Consider the following 27558-nt stretch of genomic DNA (forward strand, 5'->3'; position numbering starts at 1 on the left):
TGCTCTGCAGGCTTACCTATAGCGACTTTATGGAGGCCTTTTCTTTTCTTTCTTTCTTTCTCTCTTTCTTTCTTTCTTTGTTTCTTTTTCTTCTTCAAGACAAGCTTTCTCTGTAGCTTTGGAGCCTGTCCTGGAACTAGCTCTTGTAGACCAGGCTGGCCTCGAACTCACAGAGATCTGCTTGCCTCTGCCTCCTGAGTGCTGGGATTAAAGGTGTGTGCCACCACCGCCGGGCTAGGAGGCCTTTTCTTAATTGAGGTTCCCTCCTTTCTGACGAGCCTAGCTTGTGTCCCTGACCTAAAGCTGCGGGGACAGAAGGTATGAAGGCTGCTTGGGAAATGGGGCTGTTTTGGAAGTAGGAGAGCCACCAGGGATTTGCAATGACCTGAAGTTGAGGACTGGACTTCCAAGATGATCCGTTGGAATGTTGGGGAGGATGGAGGGTTGAGCTCTGGAGTCAGGGCCAAGTTTGGGTCCTGGAGCTTCTATGCCGTCTGAACCCCTGAACTCTGGGTGGGAGTTTCTGACTGGCCAGGCCTTGGCTCTAGAGTCTCAGGCGTGCGGGTATGTATGGCGTCCCCTGTGGGCAAGGGTGAGGAATGCCAGATTTGTGGTGGGGGAGGGGGGCTGTCTGTGCTGGTCCTGAGTGGGGGTCTCCAAGGAGTTGGACAGAGATCCTGGGAGGAGGGTCTTTGAATGTTGCAGGGGAGGGGGATAGGAGCAAGGAGGGAGGGGGTGATCTCTAAGGAGTTATGCGGGTTTCCAGACTTGAACAGGGAGGGCCTTGTTGCGGGGGTCGGGGATAACACGGTGTCTCTGCGGAGTTGTGCCGGAGTGGGTAAGGCGGTTGGGGGGAGGGGCGGAGAGACAAGGTCTCTGAGTCCCTGAGTGTTTGAGGTCCGAGTCTCAGGGATGCCGGGTCTAGGAGTCCCCGGGTCTATGCGATGCCGGCTCTATGAGGTCCCGGGTCTGTGTGATCCGAGTTATGTGATTCCTCCTGGGTCCCCGAGTCTCCAGGTCTCCGCGACCCCGAGTCCCGGAGCTCGCAGGTCTCCGCCGGCCCGGGACTCAGAGGAGGCGGGCCCGCCCGGTCCCCGCCGTCTCTCTCGGCCGGTGCTGGCACCGCCCCGACTGACATCAGTTCCTGCCGCCGCGCACAGCCCGCGTCTCCTTCCCGGCTCCGCGCTCGGGAGGCGGCGGCGGCGGAGCGAGGCCCGGGCGAGGCGAAGCGAGGGCGGCGGGCGCCGGGGCCCGCGGCCGGCACCACGGAGTCCCCGCACGGCCGGCGGCAGCGGTTGGCGGCGGCCCCGGGCGCCCGGCGCGGGAAGCGGCGACGGGGCGGCGGCGGCGGCGCCATGGAGCCGCGGGAGGTGAAGGACCGAATCCTGGAGAACATCTCGCTGTCGGTGAAGAAGGTAAGCGGCCTCCTTCGGTCCGGGCCCCTCCCCGGGCCCTGTCGCTCACCCCCCGGGTCGCCTCTGTGCCTAGGATCCCTTGCCACCGACCTCCCGGCGACCCCGAGCCCTGCAGGGGAAGCTGGCGGCTCCCTGGAGCACCGCGGCCTCTGAGCTATTTTTAAGAAACAAAGTTGAGGTCAGCGTTCTCGGAGCTCCCCGGTGCCCGACCTGGCCTTGCCGTGCCGTCCCTAGAGGGGCCGATGACACTTAGGGAAGGTTCCGGGGACGACCCGACACAGTGAGCATCCCCAAGGAATCCACTGCATCCACCCTTACTCAAGGCAAAGGCCGAGGACCAGCACTTGCCTGGCTCCTGGGGAGTCCCCAAGTCATCCTACTCCGGGATGACCCTTTAGAAAAAGCTCATTGCAGAGTTCTGATTGTCCTAGGATTGCCTAGGATTGTATTTTTGGATAGTGAGTCGTGGGACGAAGTGACACTAAGAAGCTTTGCGTCGGGGCTTGCTAGCGTTGGTCATCGCCCCAGTTCCTGATGGAATGACTACCTGTCAAGGGCATGCACACGGGTGAGGAGACAGGCCAGTCTCAAAAGTTCGGGTGTGGTGGTGCCTGTCTGTCATCCCAGCGCTAAGGAGGCCAAAGCAGAATCCTGAGATCTAGGCGCTCCTGGACCACATAGTGAGACCCCGTCTCAAAAACAAAAAGTAATAGGTAGGACCTACAAACCAAAAAGGATCCCAAGCTAGGTGGTGGAATTCATAGTCACCGAAAACCTACATGGGCCATCAGGAGAGATTTATTTCTATTTAGTTTTTATTATTTGAACTCCTGCCTCGCCTGACTGGAAAATATTTAACTAGCTTTCCTTTTCTGCTCTTTTTTTCTTAAATTATATTTTATTTACTCTGTGTATGTGAACGTGTATATCTCCATATATGTGGGTGCCCACATGCCCAGGTGGGAGAGTGGAGGTCAGAGGGACAACTTTTGAGAATTGGTTCTCTCCGGTCCTGTGAGTTCCAGGCATCAAACTCAGGTTGTCAGTCTTGGTAGCAAGTGCTGTGCCCACTGAGCCATCTCTCTGGCCCTCTTCGTGCTTCTCTTTTCTTCATTTCTTTTTTTTTTAATAGTCTCGCTTTGTAGACCCGGCTGGCCTCGAATACTACCTCCCAAGTGCTAGCATTAAAGGCGCACACCACTATGCCTGGCCTCCTTTAAGGCTCCTTCTGCTTCTAGCTGGGCATAGCGGCACATGACTTTGTCCAGCACTTGGGAGGCAGAGGCAGAGGAAGGCTGCTTTCTATGAGTCTGAGGCCAGCCTGGTCTACACAGTTGGTTCCGGGACAGCTGCCAGAGCTACGTAGTGACGCCATAACTTGAAAATAAATAAAAAAGAGTTCTGCTTCTAATAAGACCGCTTAGTTGGAAGGCAGCTGGAGCTATGTGGTGATAGTCTATCTCAAAACCTGGAAGAAGAGTCCAGCTCCAGCAGTGGACACAGAGGCCTCTGGAGGCCAAGTCTCATCCATGCTCTAAGAGCAGCCATGGCAGGCCCGGTAAGGTGGTGGAGCCGGTAAAAGTGCTTGCAAGCCTGAGTTGGTGTGCAAACTGGATGGCCTGGGTTCAACCCCCAGAACTCACGGTGGAAAAAGAGGATTAAATTAAAAACAACAACAACAACAACAAAAAGTTGGAGCTGGGCGGTGGTGGCACGTGCTTTTAATCCCAGCAAGCCTGAGGCAGAGGCAGGTGGATCTCTGTTAGTTCAAGGTCAGCCTGGTCTAGAAGAGCTTGTTCCAGGCCAGGCCAGGCCCCAAAGAAACCCTGTCTCAAAAAAAAAAAGTTGGTAGAGAGATAGCCTGGCAGCTAAGAGCACCGGCAGCTTTTCAAGAGGACCTAGGTTGGGATTTCACTGCCCACATTGGGTGGCTCACTATTGCACTACTTACTGCTTGTAACTCCAGTTCCACGTGACCCAAGCCTGTTCTGTCTTTTCAGGCACCTGCACTGTGTGCACATACCCACACACAGAGACACACCTTAATAAAAATAATGAAAATAAACCTTTTAAGCCGCAGCCATGGCCTCCAAAGTCTCTGTGTTGGTTGAGAGAGGGAGCCTTAACTAAGCCTTGACAAACTGGTAGAGTTCTCAGAGAGAAAGAAGTAGGTATTCAGGCTTGAAGGAGCATCCCTAAAGAAGTGGGAGCCCCTAAGTGATCTTCTGAGGACACTGGGGAGACAGACTAATCACAGAAGTATCAAGGGTTCTGCTGGATGTGGCTAGGCTGTGCACTCTGGAGAAGCCATGCAGCCTGGCACACAGGCCAGAGGCGCATAGACCCAGGCCTGGCTTTGGATTCTGGATTTATCACTGGGCACAATGATGCTAGCAGACCATGGGAGCTCTGTTGACATCAGCAGTCAGGCTATAATGGGAATTCAGTTCCATGGGATGACATACCTGCAATGCTCAACGCAATATCTGCCACACACTTGGGCCGAAATACTGTCTCAGCAGCCACTGCGACCTGCGGCATTTCCTTGTCTTTTCTCCGTGTGATAGGGCTGGACCCCAGGGCCTGTGCATGTTCTGTGAGCTCTCCACCATGATCTATAAACACAGCCCTTTTTAATTTCGTTATTTTATTTTACTTTTTTTTTTTTTTTAGATAGTCCAGGCTGACAAAAATGGCCTCTGAGGACTTTTGATCTTTCCCTCCCCCTCCCACATGCCGGAATTACAGGTGGGCATCACCACCATGGCATGGGTTGCTGAGGATTGAGTCCAGGGCCTCTGGATACTGGGCAGGTGCTCCGCCCACTGAGCTACATCCTGAGTGTTCTTTTTTTACCTTTCTGAGACAGGGTCTAACTACGTTGCCCAGGCTGCTCTTGAACTTATGTCCTCTTGCCTTTGCTTCCAAAATAGCTGTAATTATAGACCTGGGGCACCATGACCTGCTTCCTGTAAACTTCTTAAAGAATCTTCTTAAAGGTATTTTCAAGCTGCATAGCTTTCACTGAAATTACCCAAGTCTTTCCTTTTTTTTGCCCTAGAGCAACCAATTGATGGGTGAGGCTGTATCCCAGCAAACCTTTATAAAAATAAGTAGGCCAAATTTTGGTCCCCAAGCCGTTGTTTATATATGGACACATGGGTCTACCCTAAAAAGTCCCTGTCAAGGCGGGCTGGGGAGGGTGACCAGGCCTGAAGGATTCCATGTGTATTGCAGCAGCATCTTTATGTTATAGGTTTGTGGGGTGAGTGTGGGCACCGTGAACCACATGGTGATGAAACATATTCAGGTTCGTGTACCTTCCTGTGATCCTCATTGTTTTAGGCCAGCAGTTCTCAACCTGTGGGTCGCACCCCCCACAGAGGTCGCATATCAGATATTTACTTATGATTAGTAGTAGCAATAGCAAAATGATGGTGGTTAGGAAGTAGCAACAAAAATAATTTTGTGGTTGGGGTCCCCACAACATGAGGAACTGTATGAGGGTCGCAGCATTAGGAAGGTTGAGAACCATTGGTCTAAGCCCTAGGAAGGTCACATGGGAAAAGGTCTTCATCCACCTGAAAGCAACCTTATAGTAGAAGATAGGAATTAGCCAGGACAGGGTGGTGCATGGCTTTAATCCCAGCACTCGGGAGGCAGAGGCAGGCGGATCTCTGTGAATTCGAGGCCAGCCTGGTCTACAGAGCTAGTTCCAGGACAGGTTCCAAAGCCACAGAGAAACCCTGTCTCGAAAAAAACCAAAAAATAAATAAAATAAAAAAAGAAGATGAGGACTTTTTAGTCCAGTCTTATCGAAGACTTTCAGGTTCTAGCCAGTGCTGTACAGGCCTAAGGCGGAGTGTGATGAAGACTCAGGAGAGGCTAGCTTCAGCACAGATCGCTCCTGAAGGGAAAAAATAAGATGTATTCTAAGAAAACAGGTCTTCTCTTGAGTGAGGAAGAGAGACAGGGCGTCACGCTGTAGCCTGATCAAACTCCCTGTAGCTCAGGAGACCAGCCTCCGGTAACAGTGCCTCCCTGGCGTTGCAGCCTGTGACAATACGCTAAGCAACACGTTCCAAAACCATACACACATTACGCACACCGCACAAACATGCCTCACACAGGCATGCACCACACACACACCACACATACAGGTGCCAGACATGCCACACACCTGAAAATATGGACTGGTGGTGTAGCTCAGTGGTAGGGCTTAGCATGCATAAAGTGCTGACTGGATCCCCAGCACTATGTGGGGGTGCACACCTGTAATCCCAGCACTAGGAGGTAGAAGCAGGAGGATCCAAAATTCAGGATAATCCTCAGCTACATAGAGAGTTCTAAGCCAGCCTAGGCTATACCAGACCCTGTTTCAAAAACAAACAAACAAAACCAACAAAAAAAGCCAAGACAACCCCCCCCCCCCCCGCCCGCCACATTTAAACAATAAAAACACACACTCAGGAGCAGGAAGGCGAGGACAGGAGGATTGCCATGAAGCTAAGGCTAGCTTAGACCCTGCATTCAAAATTATTATCCTGATTATTATTTTTAATAATAAAGCCACAGGTACTTCAAGTATACAATGAAAAGTACTGTCCTGTGTCTCCCTCTTTTTAAACATGAATTCATGAGACAATGATTGTAGCACAGTGGCTGCTGGTCCAGTAGGCTTCTTCGCCTGCTTGGTTTGAGGTAGACTGCCGCCTACTAATGAGGCTCAGAGGGCCTCCTTCCCCCCAGTTCCCCATCAGCCGGAGGCCCCCATCACACAGAGCCCCTTCCCCCTCCTGGCCCCACTGGGTCTGGATCCAGGCTGCAGCTGTTTCCCAGCCCAGCTGAGCATTGCTGCAGCAGAGGCTGTCCTAAGGGGTGGGTTTTTCCCTGATTTTCTTTTGTTTATTTTTTGAGACAGGTCTCTGCTGTCTCCCTGGCTGTCCTGAAACTCACTCTGTACACCAGGCTGGCCTTGAACTCACAGAGATCCTCCTGCCTCTACCTGCTGGGTTTAAAGGCGCGTGCTCCCACGTCTGGCCTTTCCCCACCTTTTAACTCCTTCAGATAGCTTTGCCCTGCTAGTGCACTGAAAATTAGTGAAAGTCCTGGCCCACTGCTCAAAATCAATTTGTTCTGTCTGCTTCCAGGGAAAATGTTCTACAAACCCCCAATGACTTAAGTCGCCCCGGGTGAAGAGCTAAATAAAATAATAGCCACGAACACATTTTACCAAGTGAGGTGCTTCCCTTTTCCTTCTGCTGGATTGTGGCTCTGGCCATGGGTCCTTTTCTTTGGTTGCAGAAAAGGCTGCGAAGGACCCAAGGACCCCCAGGCAGGAATCACAGTGTGCAGGCCAGCTCCGACCCTGAAGGTCACCCCACTGAGGCCTAGGAACAGATGTGAGACAAGTATTCCCTGCTTTTCCCTAGCCCTGCCCATTCGGCTTACAATATACTTCTCTTTTTATGCGACTCTTCTGACATCAGGTTTCTATTTGAAGCCGCGTGACATTGTGGTCCTTCCCACCCCATCCCAGAACACTCGAGGGCTTGTCCATCCTGGCCTTGGCTCTAGCTTAGAGCCATTCATATTGAAAGGCCTGCTCCTGGGCAGAGAGAAACAGCCACCTGCTGGCAGTAGTGGGCTCTGTGGCAGACCAAGGCCAGCACTCAGGAGTTGGGTGCTCCGTTCTGTGGTGGTTCTGTGATCTCCCAGGAAACCCATCTGTTTGGAACCCGGTCTGAAAGAAGGTCATAGAAAAACTGAGCATCTGCTGTCGGCTGTCACATGTCAGGTCTGGCAGGAGACTGGGTGAGGGTGCAGTGGTCAAGATGGCGAGAAAGGAACAGCGTGCATGTTGCAGGGAGGAGAAGGCTGGCCCTTCGAGGTCGCTCATGGTGCAGATCGTTTGTCCTGTTGGAGGGCTTATCTCAGCCCCACAATTCATCATCCTGGTGTGTGTGTTGCCGTCAGAACTGACAGTACTCTGTACCCACAGGAAACACTGGGGGCCTCCTATCTGCTGCACAGTTCTCCCAGGTGGCCGCTTTGGTGGCGAAGGGGCTCCCTAGTGTGGCGTTTGGAACCTGCCCTGCAGTGCGGCTAGAACTGGCCCCCTGGTCCAGCCTAGGCGGCAGTCCTGGTGGGTGTGAGCGGATGCTCCTTGCCAGTCTGTTCTCCCACTCATCCTCCTGGCTGCCTCCTGTGTGTGAATGTCTCAAACACATGTGTGAGTCGGGGGAGGGGTGAGGTCTCAGGCCAAGGCTGGAAATCACTGGTCTGTTGGTTTCACCTGGGGACCTGAGCAGAGACACACAGGGAAGAAGGCATCTGTTTCCTATAGTCTATTGTCTTCTCCAGATAGCTGTTTAATAGCGGGACCCAAGAAAGTCAAAGTAACCCATTGGCAAGGAAGAACAAGGAAGGGACTGTGCACATTTGAAATCCACACGATCCCGACTGGAGTTTGTGGAAGTCACAGGTCACTGATCAGTTTTAGCACAAGTTCTCTGCTTTTTCTTTCTTTCTTTCTTAAATGTTTTAATATTTTAATAGTTACAAATTCTTACATTTAAACCGTTAACACATTATAGTTACACTCGCCGTGCTGTGGGGTGGGGTCCAGCTTTTGTGCAGACATCTGGTTGTCAGATCTCCAGCTGTTGAAAGGACTGTTGTTTCTCCCATTCATTTGTCTTGTCATTTTTGTTAAAAATCAGTTCACCATATACAAGTGCATTCATTTCTGCAGTCCATTCTATTCCCTGTTAGTGGAGAATAGTACTTGAAGTCCAGCGATCTGAGGCAGGCGCGCTCATTAGCTACTGAAGGGCCATTTCTATCCCCCTCAGTGCGCAGAGGTCAGAATTGGAGGCATGCAGGTACACCACCCTTTCTATCAATTGACACATGTAATTCCCCTTTAAAGCAATCATATCAACTTTCTATTTCCATTTAACATCATGGGGGTAATTTTATCCTTCCTTTCTACGTTTCTGTAAAAAATGTCTCAAGCCTGAAAAAGCTAGCTTCAATTTTCCTCAAAGCATTTACTTATTTGCTCAGTTATTTTATTTAATGTAAGACATCATTGTCTCCTCTTCACTGTGAGGGTGTTGACACAGGACTGCTTTCACTAGATCTTGCTCCTGCCCTGCTAGGATAAGAACTCTTATGCCTTCATGAAGTAACCCTAGCCACTGGCACCATGACACCCTATCAGCCCATTCCTCCTCACACATACCTATTCTAAGCATTCCAACGCCGATTAGATTACAAAACAAAAAAAAAAAAAATCCAAATTGCTAACTCTGTCCCAATGCAAACAGTTAAAAACTGCTTAGATTCCAGTTTGTGCATATGGATGCTCCCCTTCACCGAGGTAAGAAAGTGAAAAAGAATATAGGTTGAACCAGAAACATATTAAACTTAGATTTATGGCATTCACTGTGGTAATAAGACTGCTTAGCGGAAATACATAATGGGTTGCTAGAAACCTAAGTCTGGAGTTCAGACAGTGTAGAGAGAGAAATGGATTTGCTTGTACCTGCATGGAGAGGGGTATGAATGAACTTTTAGAGGGGACAGATAGGGTATAGAAAATAATACAACACATGATAACAAAGTGGTAAATTTGGAAGAAGGACCAACTGTGTCAAGCCACAGGTTTATTAATGGCAGTTTTCAAAAAAAATATGAGTTTGACTATGTGGAGGTTGTTGGTAACTTTAGGAGGAATGGTTTCAAAGTCAGTGTAGACAAGGTCGGAATGCAGGGTCCAAGTATAGAAAATAAGGAAGCAGTCAGGCATGGTGTTGTGTGTCTGTAATCTTAGCACTCAGGAGACAGAGGCAAGAAAACTTCTAGATTGAGGCCAACTTGAGCTGTAGCATATAAGACCCTATCTCAAGAAAGGCTTAAAAAAGAAAAAAAATAAAGAGGGAGAACACACCTATCTAAACAAGTACCTTTTGTTCCATCAGTTTTGATCGTGATTGAAAAGGCAGAAAGGATACAAGGTTGTGTACTGGAAGGCAATATTTTGTGTAAAGGTAGACCACTTAGTCTGCTTTTTTTCCTTAGAGGGTCTCTTGAAGGTCTCAGGAAGCCCTTGTTGGCCTTGAACTCACCACGTAGCCTAGGATGACTTTGAACTTCTGATCCCCCTCTCTCCACATGGAGCACCTCACCCAGTTTTATGTGTTCTGGGGTTGGACCCCAAAGCTTTGAGCACACTAGGCGAGCTCCCCTCCCTGCCCACTGAGCCACATCCCGTCAGCCTTACTCAAACTCTGCATTTTGGGTGTTTGGAGGCTGCTGAGGCATGAGGCAGCCTGACCCACTGAGAGGAAAAGGGGATCCCACAAGTGGGCTCCTTACATTTAATCTGTTCAGAACCAACTCCTGTGTCCACCCCTTTCCCATCAGCAACACCACACAGTGACAGGACACCCCTTGTTGCCTGCCTCACTCAGGGCAGACTCAGAGGGGCAGGGTGTCCAAAGCCGTTAATCTCAGAAAGAGCAGGGTTGACCTTGGAACCAGTTTTCTGGCTCCTGCTTTTTCCCATTTCTCTATGATGCCCGTCTTAAAATGATAATCGTGTCTCTCTAGGTCGGTCTTTGTAATGTACAAACAATGGATTCCATCACGACACTCATATGTGTGCATCATTATACTTTGCTCATGTGTGTCCCCTACTGCATCTCTGCTCCCAGTTCCATGGGTTAGCCTTGTGGGCTGGCCCGCTATGTTATAAACGATTCGCCAGGTGACTTTGTTTCGCTAGGGATCAGCAGTGAGCCAATCCTGGGAAACGGGTACATTCTAGGGTCAAACACGAGGCAGGTGGCAGTGGGGGCTCTATGGGGATATGTCAGTCAGTGAAGTGTACAAGGACCGGCGTGTGATCACCAGAACCCACTTTAAAAGGCTGCCCATAGGACCATGCTCGCCTCAGGTGAGGCAGTGACAGCAGGGTTCCTGGGCTTGACAGCTAGCCATCCCCGCCCATCCAGTAAATTCCAGGCCAAGTGTGAGACCTAAGCTCAAAAACCCCAAAGTGTACAGTGTTCCTGAGGAACAGACATTAGAGGTGGTCTCCTGACTTCTGCATAACTCCCCACACACAAACATAAAAAGTAAGTCTTTAGTTTGTGTTTGTTTTTTGAGGTAGGGTTCCTTGACCAGGCTGGCCTTGAACTAACAGAGATCTCCCTGCTTCTGGGACTTAAGGCGTGCACTACACCTTCTGGCCATGTAAAAAAGTAAGAATTACAGTGGCTGGATGTGTTTTCCAAGCCCTCTCCCCTATCCTTAAGTAACCTTGGTTTGTAACCTAGAATGTTCCTGGCTGGTTTCCTCACCCCCGCGTTTGCGTTTCCAGCCTGTAATGTTATCTGACTAGACCATGGCATTGCATGAGCCTTGGACTGGAGAAGGGTCTCCGCCATGTTCTCCAGACTAACACTGTATTTAGACAGTGACCTTGGTGGCCATTTTCCTTTGGCAGCACACTGCTGGGTGGGGGAAGCCCTCGTGAGGTCACGCAGACACAGTGGAGAGAGGAAAGGGAACTGAAAGAGAGCAGAGAGGCAAGGAAGGTGCAGCTTGGGAGCCGGGCTTACAGTAGGCTTTGAGAGATCCCTCCCCTGCATCAGCATGGCCCACAGCACCGGTGACTGAGAAAACAGGCAGGGTGTCTGCCAGCACCAGCCTAGAAGAATGGAGCAGAACCCGCCAGTGCCTGCCTTCTGGGCGTCTGGTGTTTGCCAGGGACCCTTGACCTTGGTTCCTCCCAAAGGGGTTCCTCACGACTTTGCAGTCTGGGCACTCTCTTTCCTGGAAGAACTATTCAACTACTTAAAGAATTCTTTTGAGGGCTGGAGAGATGGCTCAGCTGTTAGGAGCACTGGCTGCTCTTGCAGATGACTCTGGCTTGGTTCCCAGCCTGCACATAATGGCTCACAACCATCTTTAACTTCAATTCTGGGGTATCCAACGTCCTCTTCAGGTTCTAGACATGCTATGGCCACATACACAGTTGCAGGTGAAACAATTTATACACAAAACTTTTGTTTTCAAAAAAGAGCAAAATTATTTATTGTTTGTTTGTTTTTTAAGACACGGTTTCTCTGTATAACACAGCCCTAGTTGTCCTGGAACTCACTCTGTAGACCAGGCTGGCCACGGGCTCACAGAGATCCACCTGCTTCTGCCCAAGTGCTGGGATTAAAGGCGTGCGCCACCACCACTGCCTGGTGCAGCTGGTGCTCTTAGCCTCTGACCCAATTCTCGGGCCCTTAATTATTATTGTTATTATTATTATTATTATTATTATTATTATTATTATTCTTTTGAGATAGGGTCCCACGTATCCCTGATGGCCTCAAATTCCCTGTGCTACTGAGAGTGACTGAATTCTGACCTCCTACCTCTGTGATACAGGCGTGTGCTACCATCTCTGATGTGTGTGGTACTGGGACGTGAACACTGGGCCTCTTGCATACTCAGTGAGTGCTCTCCCAGCTGAGCTGCATCCCCAGCCCAGGCTCTTAGAAAACATATTCTGTCAGTTTACCTAAGAGATCTGCCCTCCTCAGTCACCATTACAGCCTAAACAAGGCACACACACAAACTCCAGAACCTGTTTTCCTTTTTCCCTCAGCTGCTTCTCAGAGGATCTGCCCGCCTAGCGTAGTGTCTGCTGCTGTCCTGGGCTGTGAGCAGGGATTTGGGAGGCGGCGGGAAAGCTGTAGGATCCAAATGTTGTATGTTCAGAAAGCTTTAGTTTTACCAGTATTGGTTCAAGGACAACGCAGGTTAGGGCCAACAGACCCTTTAGGGGTGACTGCCCCCCAGAGACATCAGCTCAAATCAGGAGTGCCATGCCCGTGAGGAAACGAGACTGGCCCTGTGTGAATCTCAAGGTCTCTCATTGGTTTTCAAGCAGGGTGATTTTTGTGCTCTCCGGCTCCGTGGACCACTGTAACTGTTGTCACTGGGAATCTGTTCCAGGGTAAAGTGGAGTGGGACCTTAGGGTAGAGACTTTAAAACCAGCAGACTGAGTCAGAAGCTCTGCAGGTGTTGTTGGAGCTACAGACAGCCCGGGGCTGTACGCTAATGCTGGGGAGGAAGGAAGCAACTAGAACATTCCAGCACCATGGCCCGGGTTACGAAGCCCCTTGAAACCGGTGTTTTATCTCAGGTGGGATAGAGGTGGGGGAGCCAGCTCTGGGGTCTCAGCACATGTGGCCAGGTGGTAACTTTGCCTTCTTCGGCCATAAAGCGAGGGATCTGGTCCAGGAGTTATTTTACTGACTTTGCAGTGTGTGTACGTGTGTGTGTGTGTGTGTGTGTGTGTGTGTGTGCGTGTGTGTGTGTGTGTGTGTGCGTGCGTGTATGCTCACTTTGGTTGCTGCCACACACTGCCCCCGCTCTCTGGGTCTCTCGCCTTTCACATGCCATCCTACATGGGGCATTTTTACTGAGGCCGTGGGAAACTGTTGATGGTCAGATGGTTGTCTTAGAAACACTTGGATGTCAGAGTTCTTCCACCCTGGCCAGTATCCGGTCCTGACTAAGACCCTGCTGTTGGCAGTGGTGTTCTGCTCCTTGGATCACATGACACAGGCATTATTGTTCTTAAGGAGCTTCGTGGGACTGGGGATGCAGCTCAGTTGGTTGGAGGGGGGGCTGTCTAGCTAGCGTAAGGCTTGGGCTGTGCTCGCCAGGCGCGATGACGGACACCTCTAACTTCAGCATTTGGGAAGCTGAGGCACGAGGAAGGGACGTTCATGATCATCCTTGGCTGCATAGATCCCCTTTCACACCCCTAAAGAAGCTTCATTAAAAGAAAAAAAAAACATCTGCCTTGGTTACCTTGTTTGCGCATTTTTACCATACACCTATATATCTGTTTGTTTTTGATAGACTAGGTGATGGGTACCAGTCTTTCCCTTCAAGACTCTGGCATCTGTGCCTGAAGATGGTCCAGACTTCTGATCAGTATTAAGCTGAGCCTGGTTGCAAAAGTTTGAAATGCAATTTCATTGGGAAGCTGAGGCAGGAGGATCTCAAGTTCAAGGCCAACCTGAGTTACCTATTGTATCAGTCAATGTCAGTTGCTGTGAAGAGGCACAATGGGAACTCTTACAAATGAAAGCATTTCACTGGGGGCTTGCTTACTGTTTCCAAATCTCAGTCCGTTATCATTGTGGTGGGGAGCGTGGCATGGCTGTGGGGAGCGTGGCAGCAGGGAGCAAGGCGGCAGGGAGCGTGGCGGCAGGGAGCTTGGCATGGCCATGGGGAGCGTGGCGGCAGGGAGCTTGGCATGGCCATGGGGAGCGTGGCAGCAGGGAGCAAGGTGGCAGGGAGCGTGGCGGCAGGCACGGTGCTCAATAAGTAGTTGAGACAACATCCTGATCCATAAGCAGAGACAGAGACAGAGACATGGACCTGGCGTGGGCTTTTGAAATCTCACAGCCCACCCCGAGTGACACACTTCCTCCAAAAGACCACACTTCCTAATCCTTCCCAAACAGTTCTACTCCCTGGTGACCAAGCGCTCAAATATGTGAGCCTATGGGGGCCATTCATATTCAGACCTCCACATATGAAAAGTTTTAAAAGGATCAGATTTATGGAGGCCCCCCCTGAAGGGACATAGTCACACTGGCTCTTTTCCATCTGTCGCTGGTTGGACATGTTCTCTTTTGGCCTCGTCTTGAGAAGTTTAGGGATCAGAATTTGAGGACACCCCAATTCCCAAGATGATAAATGGTTGTATGGCTCAGTCTCTGCTGTTCCTCCAAGGACCTGCGTCAGAAAGAGCAAGTGTCTGTGTACACACAGCAATCCCAACACTTGACAGGCTGAGGTGAGAAGATTGCCAACCTGGTGCACACAGTGAGACACCCTGACTCAAAATTGCACAAACAGAAAGTCCTGCGGTCTGTCCGGTCAGTGACCGTGCCTGGAAGAGAATTCCAAACCGCAGGGCAGACATTTGCGCTGTCACTTTGGGGACACACGATTGCTCGCACACCCAGCCACAACACTGAGTGAGGGAAGCTTCACAGGTAGACCGAGGACCCCAGAGGATCGCTCTGTCTGCTCCAGCGCTCATTCGAGCTCATTTAAGCGTGACCCCCATCGACTTAATTACGTAAAGGGTAACAGGTGAGGCAGCACCCGTCCTTCATTTGCTTCTAGACCTGGAATCTGGGCTCTCTTAGCAGGGAGCCCTCAGAATATGCGTGTTCTTGGTGAGGCCATCAGGAAGGCTGCTGTCCCGGGTACCTCCACCCCGGCAGCAGAAGAGAGATGCGTCTTCCATGTTGCCAGGCTGTTTCTTTCATTTTTCTAGGTTTGTACCCTCTGAGCAGGGATGAGGCAGGCGCAAGGATGGGGCAGGCTTAGGAGCCCGGCTGCCTTGTGACTGGCAGGTGTGAGATGCACATGCGCAGCTCGGGAGCCTCCTAGCAGCTGGGCGGTTAAAACAGCCTTTGTACAGCCCCGATCTATCATGCCTTGCACACTCTGCTGATGTTGTTGAAGCAGGGTTTATCCTGCCCTGTGAAGACAGGAGTAGGACCAACTTTGTGCCCAGGGCAGCCTCAGCCAATGGCAGAGCTGGAACCTGGGTCTCTCTGTGTCTAGACAGCTTTGTGGCCTCTTTCAGTTCTGACTGACTAGGACACAAGAAGAGAGGTCACCTGCCCCCATCTTTGCACTGGGTCATTTATGATCTTACACAGCTACCCTTTAACCAACCCTAAAGGGTTGCACGGGACCTGTCATGGGATTCAGTGTTTTGGTTTGGTTTTGGTTTTTCGAGACCGGGTTTCTATGTGTAGCTTTGGCGCCTGTCCTGGAATCGGTGTTGTCCTACGGCACTTGTCTATAGGAGAGGTTTCAGGACAGAGAGTGGAACCTGCCCCATCAGAATGCTGTGCGTCAGACAGCTCTTGGCTCGGTGGTGAGTGCCACCCATGGTTCCCTGAAGTCACGGGGCTGCTGCAGTCATGTGATGACCAGTCTCCCCGGGGCGCTCAAAGAGTGCATCTTCCTGGCTTTAAGGGAGTTGAGGATGAACCAGGTAAGCGCTCCCTGGGCCCAGTGCCTGAGCACACCCCCAAATGGAGGACAGAGTAATCAGCTTAGCTAGTCCAGGGTGTGGTCTGGGAACAAGGCAGCCTTAAAATGGGCAGCTTTACAGAATAGTATAATAGTCCCTCTTTGGCCCAGCTGATTTTGCTTTTTTGGTATTATTTTATTTTATTTGTCTTGTAAGTGCATGCCGTGTGTGTGCATGTGCCTGCAGAGGCATGTGCATGTGCCTGCATAGGGAGATTGGCTTCCCTGGAGCTGGAGTTACAAACAGCTGTGAGTCACCTGATGTGAGTGCTGGGATTTGAATTCACGTCCCTGGAGCTGGAGTTACAAACAGCTGTGAGTCACCTGATGTGAGTGCTGGGATTTGAATTCACGTCCTCTGGAAGAGTAGCCGGTGCCCTCAGCCACCGAGCCATCTCTCCAGCCCCTTGATGGTTTTAAATTTCCTCTGGTGAGAACTTTCTTACAGTCGCATTGTCAAGCATGCCAGCCCACCTGTGTCTGTCACAGGAGGCTGGCTTTCTTGTTCTACCTGTTTTTCCCGCCATCCTTTTAGCAAAACTGGTCAAAGGAGTTTTTGGTATTTGTCGCCAACTGTTCTTGGGGCCCCTCCTTCCTCTCTGCCCTTTCTCTCGGCTGTCTTATTTTCCTGTTATTTTGAACATGTTCTTGTCATCCATAGCACCTTCAGTGTGCATTGCCTATAGACAGTTCTTCCCACAGGGCCTGATGCCACAATTACCTCCTTTAGAAATTGGTGATAATAGCTCTGGTGGTGGCGCACGCCTTTAATTTTATTTCTTAGGAGACTGAGGCAGGCAGATCTCCATGATTTCGAGGCCAGCCTGGCCTACATAATAAGTTCCAGGTCAGCCAGGGCTACACGGAGAAACCCTGTCTTGGGGGGAAAACTGGTGGCAAATATCCCTAATGCCGTCAGGGTTGGGTCACAGCTCAGTTGGCCAAGAGCAGGGTTGACATCCTTGGAGTCCTGGGTTCCATCCCCAGCACTGCATAAACCAGGCCTAACCAAGCCTGTAATCTCAGCACCTGGGAGTTGGAGGCAGGAGGATCAGAAGTTTGTCATCCTGGGCTACATAGCAAGTTCAAGACCAGCCTGAGCTACAAGAGACCTTGACTCAAAGCAGAAAGATCAAGAACCTGCTGGGGGTTGAGTTCCAAATTATTGCAGTCCTTTAAAAACTCCTTGTTTATTCAAAACATGTTCAATGGCACTCCCCTGCCTCTCAGCCCAGGGTTTGTCAAGGTCCTTGGCCACTGTGAACCCATGGTGCCCTCTGTCTGGAAATTCTTTCCCATGGCTTCTGCAGCATATGCTCTCTGGTCTGACTTCTGTTGCCCCGCTGCTCGCAGTCACCCACCCTGTCAGCTGCTGGCTGCAGCCATGTTGGATCACTTAGTGGTGGTCCTGCCGCAGGACCTCATGCCTGCTGTTCCCCTAGCACACTGGCCTTGCGTGGGACTTCCTGGGGTTGCTGAAAGAAAGGCAGTGTGTGGCCATCTACAAACTCTGCTGTATTGGTCCAGGAAGGGGCCTGGGTATCGCTGTATTTCTCAAGTTCTCCAAGTGCCCTGTGGAGCACCCTAGTCAAAGGCTGTCACCCCCTGGGCAACACTCAGAGGACCTTTCCTGACCTCAGCATCCAGCAGGACAGTCTGTGCATCTCAGCCCATTTCCCCACCACCTCCTGGAAAGCTCCCCTTTCACGTCTCGTGGCAGAGTGCCACCTGATCTATGAATGGGACCATTCTGTGGCTGGGACCAGAAAGCCTAGACTCACCATCGTTCCCTTTCCTCATACGTGCGTCTCAGCCATGGATGAACCCCTGGACACCACTTTCCCCTCCTTCCTCTGACCCCTCCTCACTTCCTCCACCACCACGGCTGCCCTGGTCCCCTCTCCCAACCAAGCAGTAGCCTGTGACACACATCTGACCAAGTCAGCTTCTGCTGCTCAAGCCTTTAGCAGCTTCACATCAAACTGGAGATGAAGCAGGAAGCTTTTTCATGGCCACATCCCATACGACTCCGATCCTCATTCCCTGAACTCAGCCATATCAACTTCACTGTTGCTTCTGCCTCCGGACCTTTGCTCCTGTTTGAGACACAAACACTCGTCCCTTAGAATCCTCAGTGATCGTCCGTCCTTGGAGGGATCATCCCTGGTCCAGAATGAGCAACAGGCCCATGCCCTTCTTTGCTTTAAAGTAGTATTTATCATCCCTGATGCTGTATGGAATGTACAGTTTCATATAGTTTATCCTTAGCACCAGAATGTAAGTGTTCCAGATGCCAGGACGTCGTGGACTTCTGTGAAGAATGGGATCCGAGGCTAGGGACGTATTCGGTGTCTTCTGGTTGTTTAGCATGCACAAGGCCCTGGTTTTGAGCCCCGGGCTGCCATATTGGCCTGCGATGGGGGGAATGTTCATATCCATATATACTAGGTAGTTAGTAGTGTTTACTGAGCTATATGACTCCTGAAGACTTGCGCCACCCACTTCTGGCCTCTGCTGAACTGACCTTAGGAGACACGGCTCCTCTCACTGCCCGGCTGTCCCAGTGAGTGCTGCTTGCCACCTCTCTCAAGACCTTAGGCCATGGGCCAGCATCATTTTCTGCTCAGAGCTATGGACCGCTTTCTGTCTGTTTAACCTCTGTGGTAGCTGCTGGATTCTGTCACCGTGACACCAAGGCAGCAGAGATAACACACACAGAACGGTATGTTCTGCCAACTCGGAAACCTTCTGCCTTCGCCCAGGGGAAACCCTCTGATCAGCAGGGTGAGTTCACCCCAGAAGTGAGACTCGGGAGACACAAGGAGGGAGTCACAGGTCCGTGGCTTCCAACAGCTCTGGACCATCATCCAAGAAACAGGCTCAACTCTACAGGCTTTCAAAGATTTACTTATTTTTATTTTGCATGTGTGGATGTTTTGCCCACATGTGTGTATGTGCACCACATGTGTGCCAGCTGCTTAAGGCCAGAAGAGGGCACTGGGTCCCCTATAACTGCAGTTACAGATGGTCGTGAGCCCAAGTGAGCCCAGGTCCTCTGCAAGATTGGTCAGTGCTCTTGACCCCAGAGCTGTCTCTCGGGATCTACACTGACTTTCTTTCTTGGACTCTTTTTTTTTTTAAAAAAAAAGATTTATTTATTAAGCATACACTGTACTGCCAGCAAGGAAGGCACCAGGTCTCATTACAGATGGTTGTGAGCCACCATGTGGTATCTGGGAATTGAACTCTGAACTCAGGACCTCTGGAAGAGCAGCCAGTGCTCTTACCCTCTGAGCCATCTCTCCAGTCCTCTTGGACTCTTTTAAAATATATTAGAAGATAATTTTCTTTCTTCTTGTTTTTTTTTTTTTTTTTTTTTTTGGTTTTTTGAGACAGGGTTTCTCTGTGAAACAGTCCTGGCTGTCCTGGAACTTGCTTTGTAGACCAGTCTGACCTCAAACTCACAGAGATCACCTGTCTCTGCCTCCCAAGTGCTGGGATTAAAGGTGTGTGCCACTGCCGCCTGGTTTAGAAGAAAATGTAAACAGAGTCTTCACTTTTGTTTGCTTGCTCTGTGTTGGTCTTTGAGGTAAGGGCTGCCTGTGTAGCCTAAGCTAGCTCGGTCTCCAGTGCTGGGATGACAACGTGTACCACCAACCTGGGAACTCTGACGTCCGCTCAGGGATTTTGAACCCAAGCATGATGAAAATACTTGTGTTTAAGATCTGGCTGTGCCAATTGCTAGCTGTGTGACCTCAGCTACGGTGTGGCCGCGAGGATTAAATGGTGTCTCTGAGTCACTGCCGTCAGCATCGTGCCGCTCACACGTGTAAAGTGTTTACGAGGTCCTTTGATTTTTGTTGGTGTTTTTTGAGACAGGGTTTCTCTGTGTTGTCTTGGCTGTCCAGGAACTCACTCTGTAGACTGGCCTTGAACTCACAAGATCCTGCTGCCTCTGCTTTCGGAGTGCTGGGATGAAGGGAGTGCGCCGCCACTGCCTGGCTGGCCCTTTGATGCCTGAGGTGTTACTGTTGTCTGAAGCCTCCTGGAAACCTTTAGAGTTTGAAGCAGCTGAGTAACCTTGGTTCCCCAGTGAGAGCAGAGTCAGCATGTAACCCGCATCTGATCTCAGGACTCATCCTCTTACCCTTGCACATAAGGAGCACTCAGTATGTGACGGACAGATCTGATTATAGCTGATATTAGCATTATCGACAAATATCGATTGCAACCAGACTTATTCGGCATAAAAGATGCCAGCTGCACTTATAGGCTGCTCCTTATGTCCTGTCTCCTGGCTCCATCACTCTGGAGTCCTCATCCACTGTGTGCTGTCCCAGACCTAAGGCCGTGGGTGGCTGCCAGCCGCCTCTCCTGGCTCAGAGAGCACCTCTGCTGCTTGTTCACCTTTGTGCCCGCTCTGCTGACCAGCTCCCAGCGGATGAACTCGAGCTGTTGACGCAGCTCTTGCGTTATCGACGCATGGGCATTCTTCTTCCTGCTCTTCTCAAGATCTGTGCCTGGCCTAGTGCCAGCACCGGACCGAACCCCTTCAGATAACAGAAATTCTAAACCAGCCTAAGGGAGTGAAGGAGATGGCTCAGCTGGTGAAGCGCCTACCTTGCAAGCATGAGGACTGAGTGCCGATTACAGGACCCACTGAAAAGCTAGACATGGTGGCTCCCAGTGTTGTTACAGAGCTAGTGGGGCAGAGTCAGGCAGAACTGGAGCCTACTGGCAACTAGCTTAGCTCCTGGTTCAGAAACTCTTAAACTCTTAAAAAAAAAAATAGGTAGGTAGCCTGGCAGAGTGATGCAGACCTTTCTCCCTGCACTTGGGAGTCTGTGACAGATGGCTCTCTGAGTTTAAGGCCAGCCTGGGCTATATAACAAGTTCCAGGACAGCCAGGGCTACATAGCAAGACCCTGTTTCAAAGATGGCTCAGTGGTTAATAACACAGGCTGTTTTTCCAGAGGTCCTAAGTTCAACTCCCGGCAACCACACCAGGCCATCTATGAGATCTGGTGCCCTCTTCTGGCTTGCAGCATACATGCAGACAAAACACTATATACATAATAAATAAGTCTTTAAAAAAAGATTTTTTTTAAATCTTAAGAAATAATTGCAGAAGATACTCACTGTCAATATCTGCCCTTTTTCCCATGCACATACATAGATGTACGCACACACAGATATGCACACACAGAGATAGGCACACATATACCATGCACACACACAGATATGCACGTACACACAAACATCATGTACACACATACACCATGCACACACAGAGATAGAGATATACACACACAGTTAAACACACATATACACCATCCATATACACACACCATGCACACACAAATACACACATACACACGCACCATGCACACAGATACATCATGGACACAGAGAGATATGCACACACACATACCACATATACACAGATATTCACACATGTACACCATGCACATACACAGATATGCACACACAGAGATATTCACACATGTACACTATGCACACACATGCTGTGATGATTCATGTTAACTGTCAATGTGACAGACACCATCTGGAATGAATTTCAGCAAGGGATTTCCCAGATCGAGGCTGGCCTGTAGGCACATCTAGAGGACGGTCTTGGTTATGTTAGCTGGTGTGGGAAGAGCCAGGCCACTGTGAGCAGCACCATTCCTTAAGCAGGGGGACCTGAGCTCAAGCTAGCGTGCACACATCCGTGTCTCTCTGCCAGTGACTGTGGATGTGATATGTCACGTTCTGCTGCCTTGGTTTCCCCCACCATGAAGGTCTATGACCTGGAACTGTGAGCGAAGACAAACCCTTCCTAAGTTGACTTTTGTCAACATAACGTATCACTCCAACATAGATCAAACTAAAACACGAGCACACAAGTTATTTTTTTTTTTAAAAAAAAAGAACGCCTGAAGAGTAGGAACCACTGCTAATAGAATAGTTACTGAGGGCGGAAGTGTGTGCTTAGCCAGGTCTACACCATTGGTGTGAGGGAGAATCCGGCTTCATTGTTACTGGTCATCCCAGCTAATGTTTTCTTGCCAGGTGCTGCTCACCAGCTGTGCTGAGCCTCTTGGGCGCTCTCTCTTACCTGATCCCCTAAGCCAGCAGCAGCCAGCAGCAGCCAGCAGCAGCCAGCAGCAGCCAGCATCTGCCAGCAGCAGCCAGCAGGACAGCCTGCCCTGCTGTGATGACCAGGACAGAGCTGCTTGCTCTGGTGACTGCTGAGCACTTGAAATATGGCCGGTGCTACTGGAGTGGGCATTCTGATGTTTTTAAGTTAGCTTCGATTCTGTTTTGCTTTTTAAAATGTGCGTTATGTCTGGTTCTGGGGACTGAGCTCAGGCTGTGTACACTCTAAGTACGTGCAGCCACATCGCAGCCCCACACAAGGCTAGCAGGCACTGTACTGGACAGCTCATCTCTAAAAGTCCCTTTAATTCATTTTAGGGGGGGGGTGAGTAGGAAAAGTCGAGTAAGTTTCTGAGGGTGTGCTGCTGTGCACGGTGCCAGGCTGAACACTCGCTTCCCGCCTCCATCCTCTGCGCCATCGCGGTTTGTGTTTCTCTAGTTTACTTTTTCCTTTGTTTTGCAGGTGTGTGTTGGGGTGCACATGTTGTGGCATGTGTCTAGAGTTTAGAGGACAATTTATGAGAGTCGGTTCTCTCTGCCTACCGTGTGGGCTCCAAGGATTGAGATCAGGTCGTCAGGCTTGGACACTGAGCTCCCTCACTGGCCGTGATGTCCTTTTTTTTTTTTTTTTTTAATGGTTTCGTGGTTGCAGAGTGCTCTCTGAGTCATAATGTCATGTGTAGATTTGCGACTCACCTTGATACGTGCAAGACATACCCGAAGACAGCTGTCAGAGGGTATAAGGGTGGAGCCTGTATTCTTCCATGTAAACAATCTCTGGGTTCAGCGGAATTCTATTATAAATTCAAGAGTGGAGTGGGGGCTGCTGGAGAGAGAGATGGCTCAGCAGTTAAGAGCATTGGCTGCTCTTCCAGAGGACCGGAGTTCAATTCCTAGCACCCACATAACAGCTCACAAAAATCTGTACAATTGACATATGCAGGCAAAACACCCATACACATAAAAATTTTTCAGTTTTTTGAGACAGAATTTCTCTGTGTAGCCCTGGCTGTCCTGGAACTCATTTTGTAGATCAGGCTTGGCCTTAAACTCCAAGATCCCCTACCTCTCCCTTCCCTCCCAAGTACTGGGATTAAAGGCATGTACCACCACTGCCCAGCATAAAATAATAGTAAAAAAAAATTCAAAATGGAATGGTGGTGAGCTTTGATTTGTTAAAGGAAGGCTTGGGGTCAGCAAAGTAGTTGAGCATGTAAGAAGGTGTTTGCCGCCAAACCTGACGACCTGAGTTCAATCCCCAGATCGGATCTGTGGGGTGAGAGGAGAGACCCAGCTCCTGTAAGTTGTCCTCTGACCTCCACATGTGGCCGTGACATGTACATACATACCCCCAATAACTAGATGAAATGTTAAGGGGGGCCGGAGTAACAATTTTGGAAAAGAATAGCTGGGTGGGGGCCAGGAGGACTTCTGCCCACATCCAAGTGCTGAGTAAAGAGGAAATAATTACCCTGGGGGCTGATATGGGAACTGACAACAGACAACAGACCAACAACACAGAAGAGTCCAGAAAGGGCACGTTGACTCATGGATAAGGTGGCAAGAGGCTGGGCTGTGAGAAAATGGGTCACCCTTCCAGAACTAACACAGGTGACCCTCAGCTTCATGCTCAAAAGAGTAAGCACAGAAGACGAAGGGCAGGAGTGGGGTGGTCAGAGACAGAGCTTTCCAGAAGATGTGTCTTGTTGAGTGCGGACCCAAATGTCAGCCCCTCTAAGCATATAACATGTGGATCTCTGAGTTTGAGGCCAGCCTGGTCTACAAAGCAAGTTCCAGGACAGTCGGGGCTACACTTTAAGACCCTGTCAATAACAATAACAACAATAATAATAATAATAATATTCTTTTTAAAGACAAGCAGACCAGGTGTGGTGCTACACATCTGGAATCCCAGCCCTTGGGAGGCTGAAGCAGGAGGACCATGGATTTGAGGCCAGGTCAGGGAGGGTCACTGATGGGACAGTGTGATGCTACACTGAAGTGTGCAAGAGTGACTTCAGGGACTGGGGCAATGGCTAAGGGGGCAAGAGCCCTGGCTGCTCCTGCAGAGGACCTCGGTTCAATGCCCAGCACCCACATGGCCACTTAGAGCCATCTGTAATTTCAGTTCCAGGGGATCTGATGCCCTCTTCTGGCCATGTTGGGCAGTAGACATGCATGTGGTGCACAGACATACACATAAATAACACACTCATATACATAAAATAAATAATACAATTTTTTTTTGATTTTTTTAAGACAGGGTTTCTCTGGAGCTTTGGAGCCTATCCTGGAACTTGCTCTGTAGACCAGGCTGGCCTCCAACTCACAGGAATCTGCTTGTCTCTACCTCACAAGTGCTGGGATTAAAGGTGTGTGCCACCACCACCCAGCAATTAACACAAAATTTTAAATTGCCAATTGGGAACCATTTAAAACAAAAGCCCCAGCCAGGTGGTGGTGGTGCACGCCTTTAATCCCAGCACTCGGGAGGCAGAGGCAGGTGGATCTCTGTGAGTTCGAGGCCAGCCTCGTCTACAAGAGCTAGTTCCAGAATAGGCTCCAAAGCTACAGAGAAACCCTGCCTCAAAAAAAAATAAAAATAAATAAAAATAAAAAACAAAAGCCCCAAACGCCTCCAGCCATTGCCAGCAGGCCGCTGTGCTGCTTTGTGGGTGTAGTCCATCTGGCTGCTCCAGAAGGCTCTCCTCCCTCTGCTCCTGCCTGCATGACAAGTGAGCTGACCCTTTGGGATTGAACTCTGTCCCTGGTCAGCCAGGCGGCTGGGCTTGCTCTGGTCGCAGAGAAGAGATTATTCTTGTTGTGGGAGCTGAATGGTTGGCCTCCCTCCAAGAGCACATGCTCCCTGGTGTGGCTGACCCATCTCGGCTGCTGCTGCCATCTCTGTCACTGCCTCCAGAGAACACTTGAGAATCCAGTTGTCCCTGGAGCTTAAACCCCACCCCGGGGCTCGGGGATCTGCGCCTTTTTCTTGCCTTTGCCATCTGGGCCACTGGAAAGGTGACAGGAATGGAGGGTTCTGATCTGGTTGCATAGAACTCAGCCACCTGAGTCACCCTGGTGAGCCGGGGGTTCTTCAGGGAACCTCATCTGCGATCTCAAACTTCCCCCGTCCATCTGTCCTTCTCTCTGTCTCCCCCCCCTTCCCCCTCTTCTTTTTCTGTTCCTGTCTCCAGCCCTGGGAACAGTGTCTTTCTTGGCATAGGGCTTGACATGAACCTGGCACACACCTAGATCTGGCCAGGTTCCTCAGCAAATTCAATGCCCATGTCAGCCTCTGGCAGGAAGGTCATCAGAGCAGGTGATCTGGTCTACCAGACCTCAGTGTTTGCAGAGGGCAGCTCCAAGCATGCCTACACAGTAAATGCATGAATTTTTTAAAAGGGGCTGATTGGGAATCTTTCAAATGACTTCCGGCCTTACCAACAGGGTGTGTGTGTGTGTGTGTGCCTGTGTATGCTTGACTTATATAGACACCATTGTATTTGGTACCCAGGCAGCAAGTGCAGCCTATGGCCCTGCCTCAAAGCTTGGTACCACCCAACACTTGTGCTGGCTGCACTGGCTGTCTATGCAGAGCCCCTCCCGAGCGCCTTTGCCCTCTACCTCCTAGGCAAGGTCAGTGCTCAGCAGGCCCGTTGGAAGCCAGCTCTGCCGGCCATCCCAGGGCATCCTATGCCTGGAACTTCCCTCAGCAGCATTATTTCTCTTCCTTCTAGCTGCAGAGCTACTTTGCAGCGTGTGAGGACGAGACCCCTGCTATCCGGAACCACGACAAGGTCCTGCAACGCCTGTGTGAGCACCTGGACCACGCCCTGCTGTACGGGTGAGTGCAGGCTGCTCTTGGGGCTGATGGAGCCAGGTTTGGGGACCCAGGTGCCCCCCTGAGAAGCATTCCCATCCTTGTCTGCCTCTGTCCTGGGGTGGGGATGGAAGGAAAGCGGCTGGTGGCTTGAGGCGGTTCTACCTAGGCTCAGCTGTTGTCCTGGCCCTACAGATTGCAAGACCTCTCCTCCGGCTACTGGGTGCTCGTGGTCCATTTCACCCGCAGAGAGGCCATCAAGCAGATCGAGGTGTTACAGCACGTGTCCACCAACCTGGGGCGCAGTGAGTAGAACCAGGGGCCAGCTGTGCTCTCCCTGTGGGGAGCTTGTGGCTCAGGTCCAGCCCAGGTCAGCCTGAGGCAGCCATCTGCTTTGTAGTGTCCAGTGGTGGTGGCGGTGACGGTGGTGGGTCAAATGCCAGCGCTTTCCACAAAGCCTCACTTTTTCCCTGTGCATATGACAGGGTGTGGGTGTGTCGCTGATGAAGTGAAGGGGAACATGATCCACAAGAAAACTGGATTCCTTTGGAGTCCCAGGCCAAGCACATAAGGGAAGTGTGTTAGGCCGCAGGCTCGGGGCAATGTCCCTTGAATAGCTCAAAAAAGCACTGACCACCAAACACCATCTTGCCTTCTGCACTCTGGCTGACCACAAGCTCGGGCCTGGCCTACAGGCTGTGGGCTGCCTAGTTCTTCACAGGCCTTTGTTTGGCAGATGAAAAGCAGCTGAGTTCCTCCTACCTTCTCCATAGGCCGCGCCTGGCTCTACCTGGCTCTCAATGAGAATTCCCTGGAGAGCTACCTGCGGCTGTTCCAGGAGAACCTGGGCCTGCTGCAGAAGTACTATGTCAGGTGAGTGTTTGGAACTAACTCTCTACCTAACACCGCCTGTCACACAGAGACAGAGGCCTAGCTTGGTATCACACACCAAGGGCCTGACAGTGATGCCAGAGAGCCGTGGAGTCTTGCTGGCAGTCTGGTGGCTTCCTCCAGCAGAGCTCAGAGTTTTCCCCCAGAGTCCCAGCTGGGCTCTATAAACAGTCTGGTGTCTGCCCTAGCCTCAGGCTGACCAAATGCCCAGTGTTTGCCTTCCCTTTTTGCTGGGGACACTCCAGGGACAGAGTGTTCATAGCAGCCACTGATCTGCAGGCCCATCTCTGGAGATGCTAGTATGCTTCACAGCCAGTAAGAGACCAGGCGACACTGGATGAGGAGGAGGGCCTGGCGGAGCCAGCTGGGTGCCCTCCAGGGGTGGGCTGTCATGCATCCAATTTCAACACTGTAGGCTTTCTGGGGATGTTGAACCAGGCTGGTGACCAGACTCAGAAATCCTCAGGTTGTTTTTTCTGTGTCTGGCAGGAATGCCCTGGTCTGCAGTCACGATCACCTGACTCTTTTCCTGACCTTGGTGTCTGGGCTGGAGTTTATTCGGTTCGACCTGGAGCTGGTGAGACACCTGGGATCTTGGTCGGGGGAGGACTTCATTTTCTAGTCTGGAGCTTGTTGGGTGTGGCTGAACTTGGCCACGCCTGTTTCTTCAGATAAAGGGCACCTTTGGGGTCCGTGGGCTTGGCTGAAACGCTGTTCTCTCTCATGGCTTGCTCACAGCCCTGTTTCAGCGTCTTCCGGCCTCTCTGCACAATGCGGAAACACCACCTTGCCTCAAGTGTTTTAGCTCAGAAGGGCTCTCCCCTTTATGTTTAAGACTTGAGTGTCTGAGAGGTCCAAGACAAATTCCTGCAACCCTGACAAGTGTCCTTGGCTCTGCTTCCCCGCAGGAGCTCTCAACCCCACTCCAAATCTCATCCATATACTGGATAGACCTTCCCATGGTCACAGAGCTCACTTTCTAAGACTACCCCCATCCCTAAAGTCACAGATGGTACCAAACTCTGTATGCGCTGTGGTTTTTCCTCTGTAATAGTTTAATTTGTAAATTAGACACAGGGACTGGAGGGATTGCCTGGTGGTTAAGAGCATGTAGTACTCTTGTAGAGAAC

The 27558-nt window shown here is 50.7% G+C and overlaps 1 protein-coding gene across 2 annotated transcripts in view; it reads left to right on the forward strand.

The window, feature by feature from the left end:
- The first annotated feature begins 1218 nt into the window (after nucleotides 1-1218).
- Plekhm2 (pleckstrin homology and RUN domain containing M2) overlaps nucleotides 1219-27558 on the forward strand; it is a 42851-nt gene continuing 16511 nt past the window's right edge. For both annotated transcript variants that reach the window (XM_041652460.1, XM_041652461.1), the window contains exons 1-5: nucleotides 1219-1415; nucleotides 25455-25561; nucleotides 25733-25842; nucleotides 26311-26410; nucleotides 26918-27005. In XM_041652460.1, coding sequence (XP_041508394.1) covers nucleotides 1356-1415; nucleotides 25455-25561; nucleotides 25733-25842; nucleotides 26311-26410; nucleotides 26918-27005 — 465 coding nt within the window. In that variant the 5' untranslated portion in view covers nucleotides 1219-1355. The remainder of the gene's footprint in view (nucleotides 1416-25454; nucleotides 25562-25732; nucleotides 25843-26310; nucleotides 26411-26917; nucleotides 27006-27558) is intronic.

Source organism: Microtus oregoni, unplaced genomic scaffold (genome assembly GCF_018167655.1).
Source record: "Microtus oregoni isolate MIOR12 unplaced genomic scaffold, Mior012 000005F_ref0000423, whole genome shotgun sequence".
Taxonomy (NCBI): domain Eukaryota; kingdom Metazoa; phylum Chordata; class Mammalia; order Rodentia; family Cricetidae; genus Microtus; species Microtus oregoni.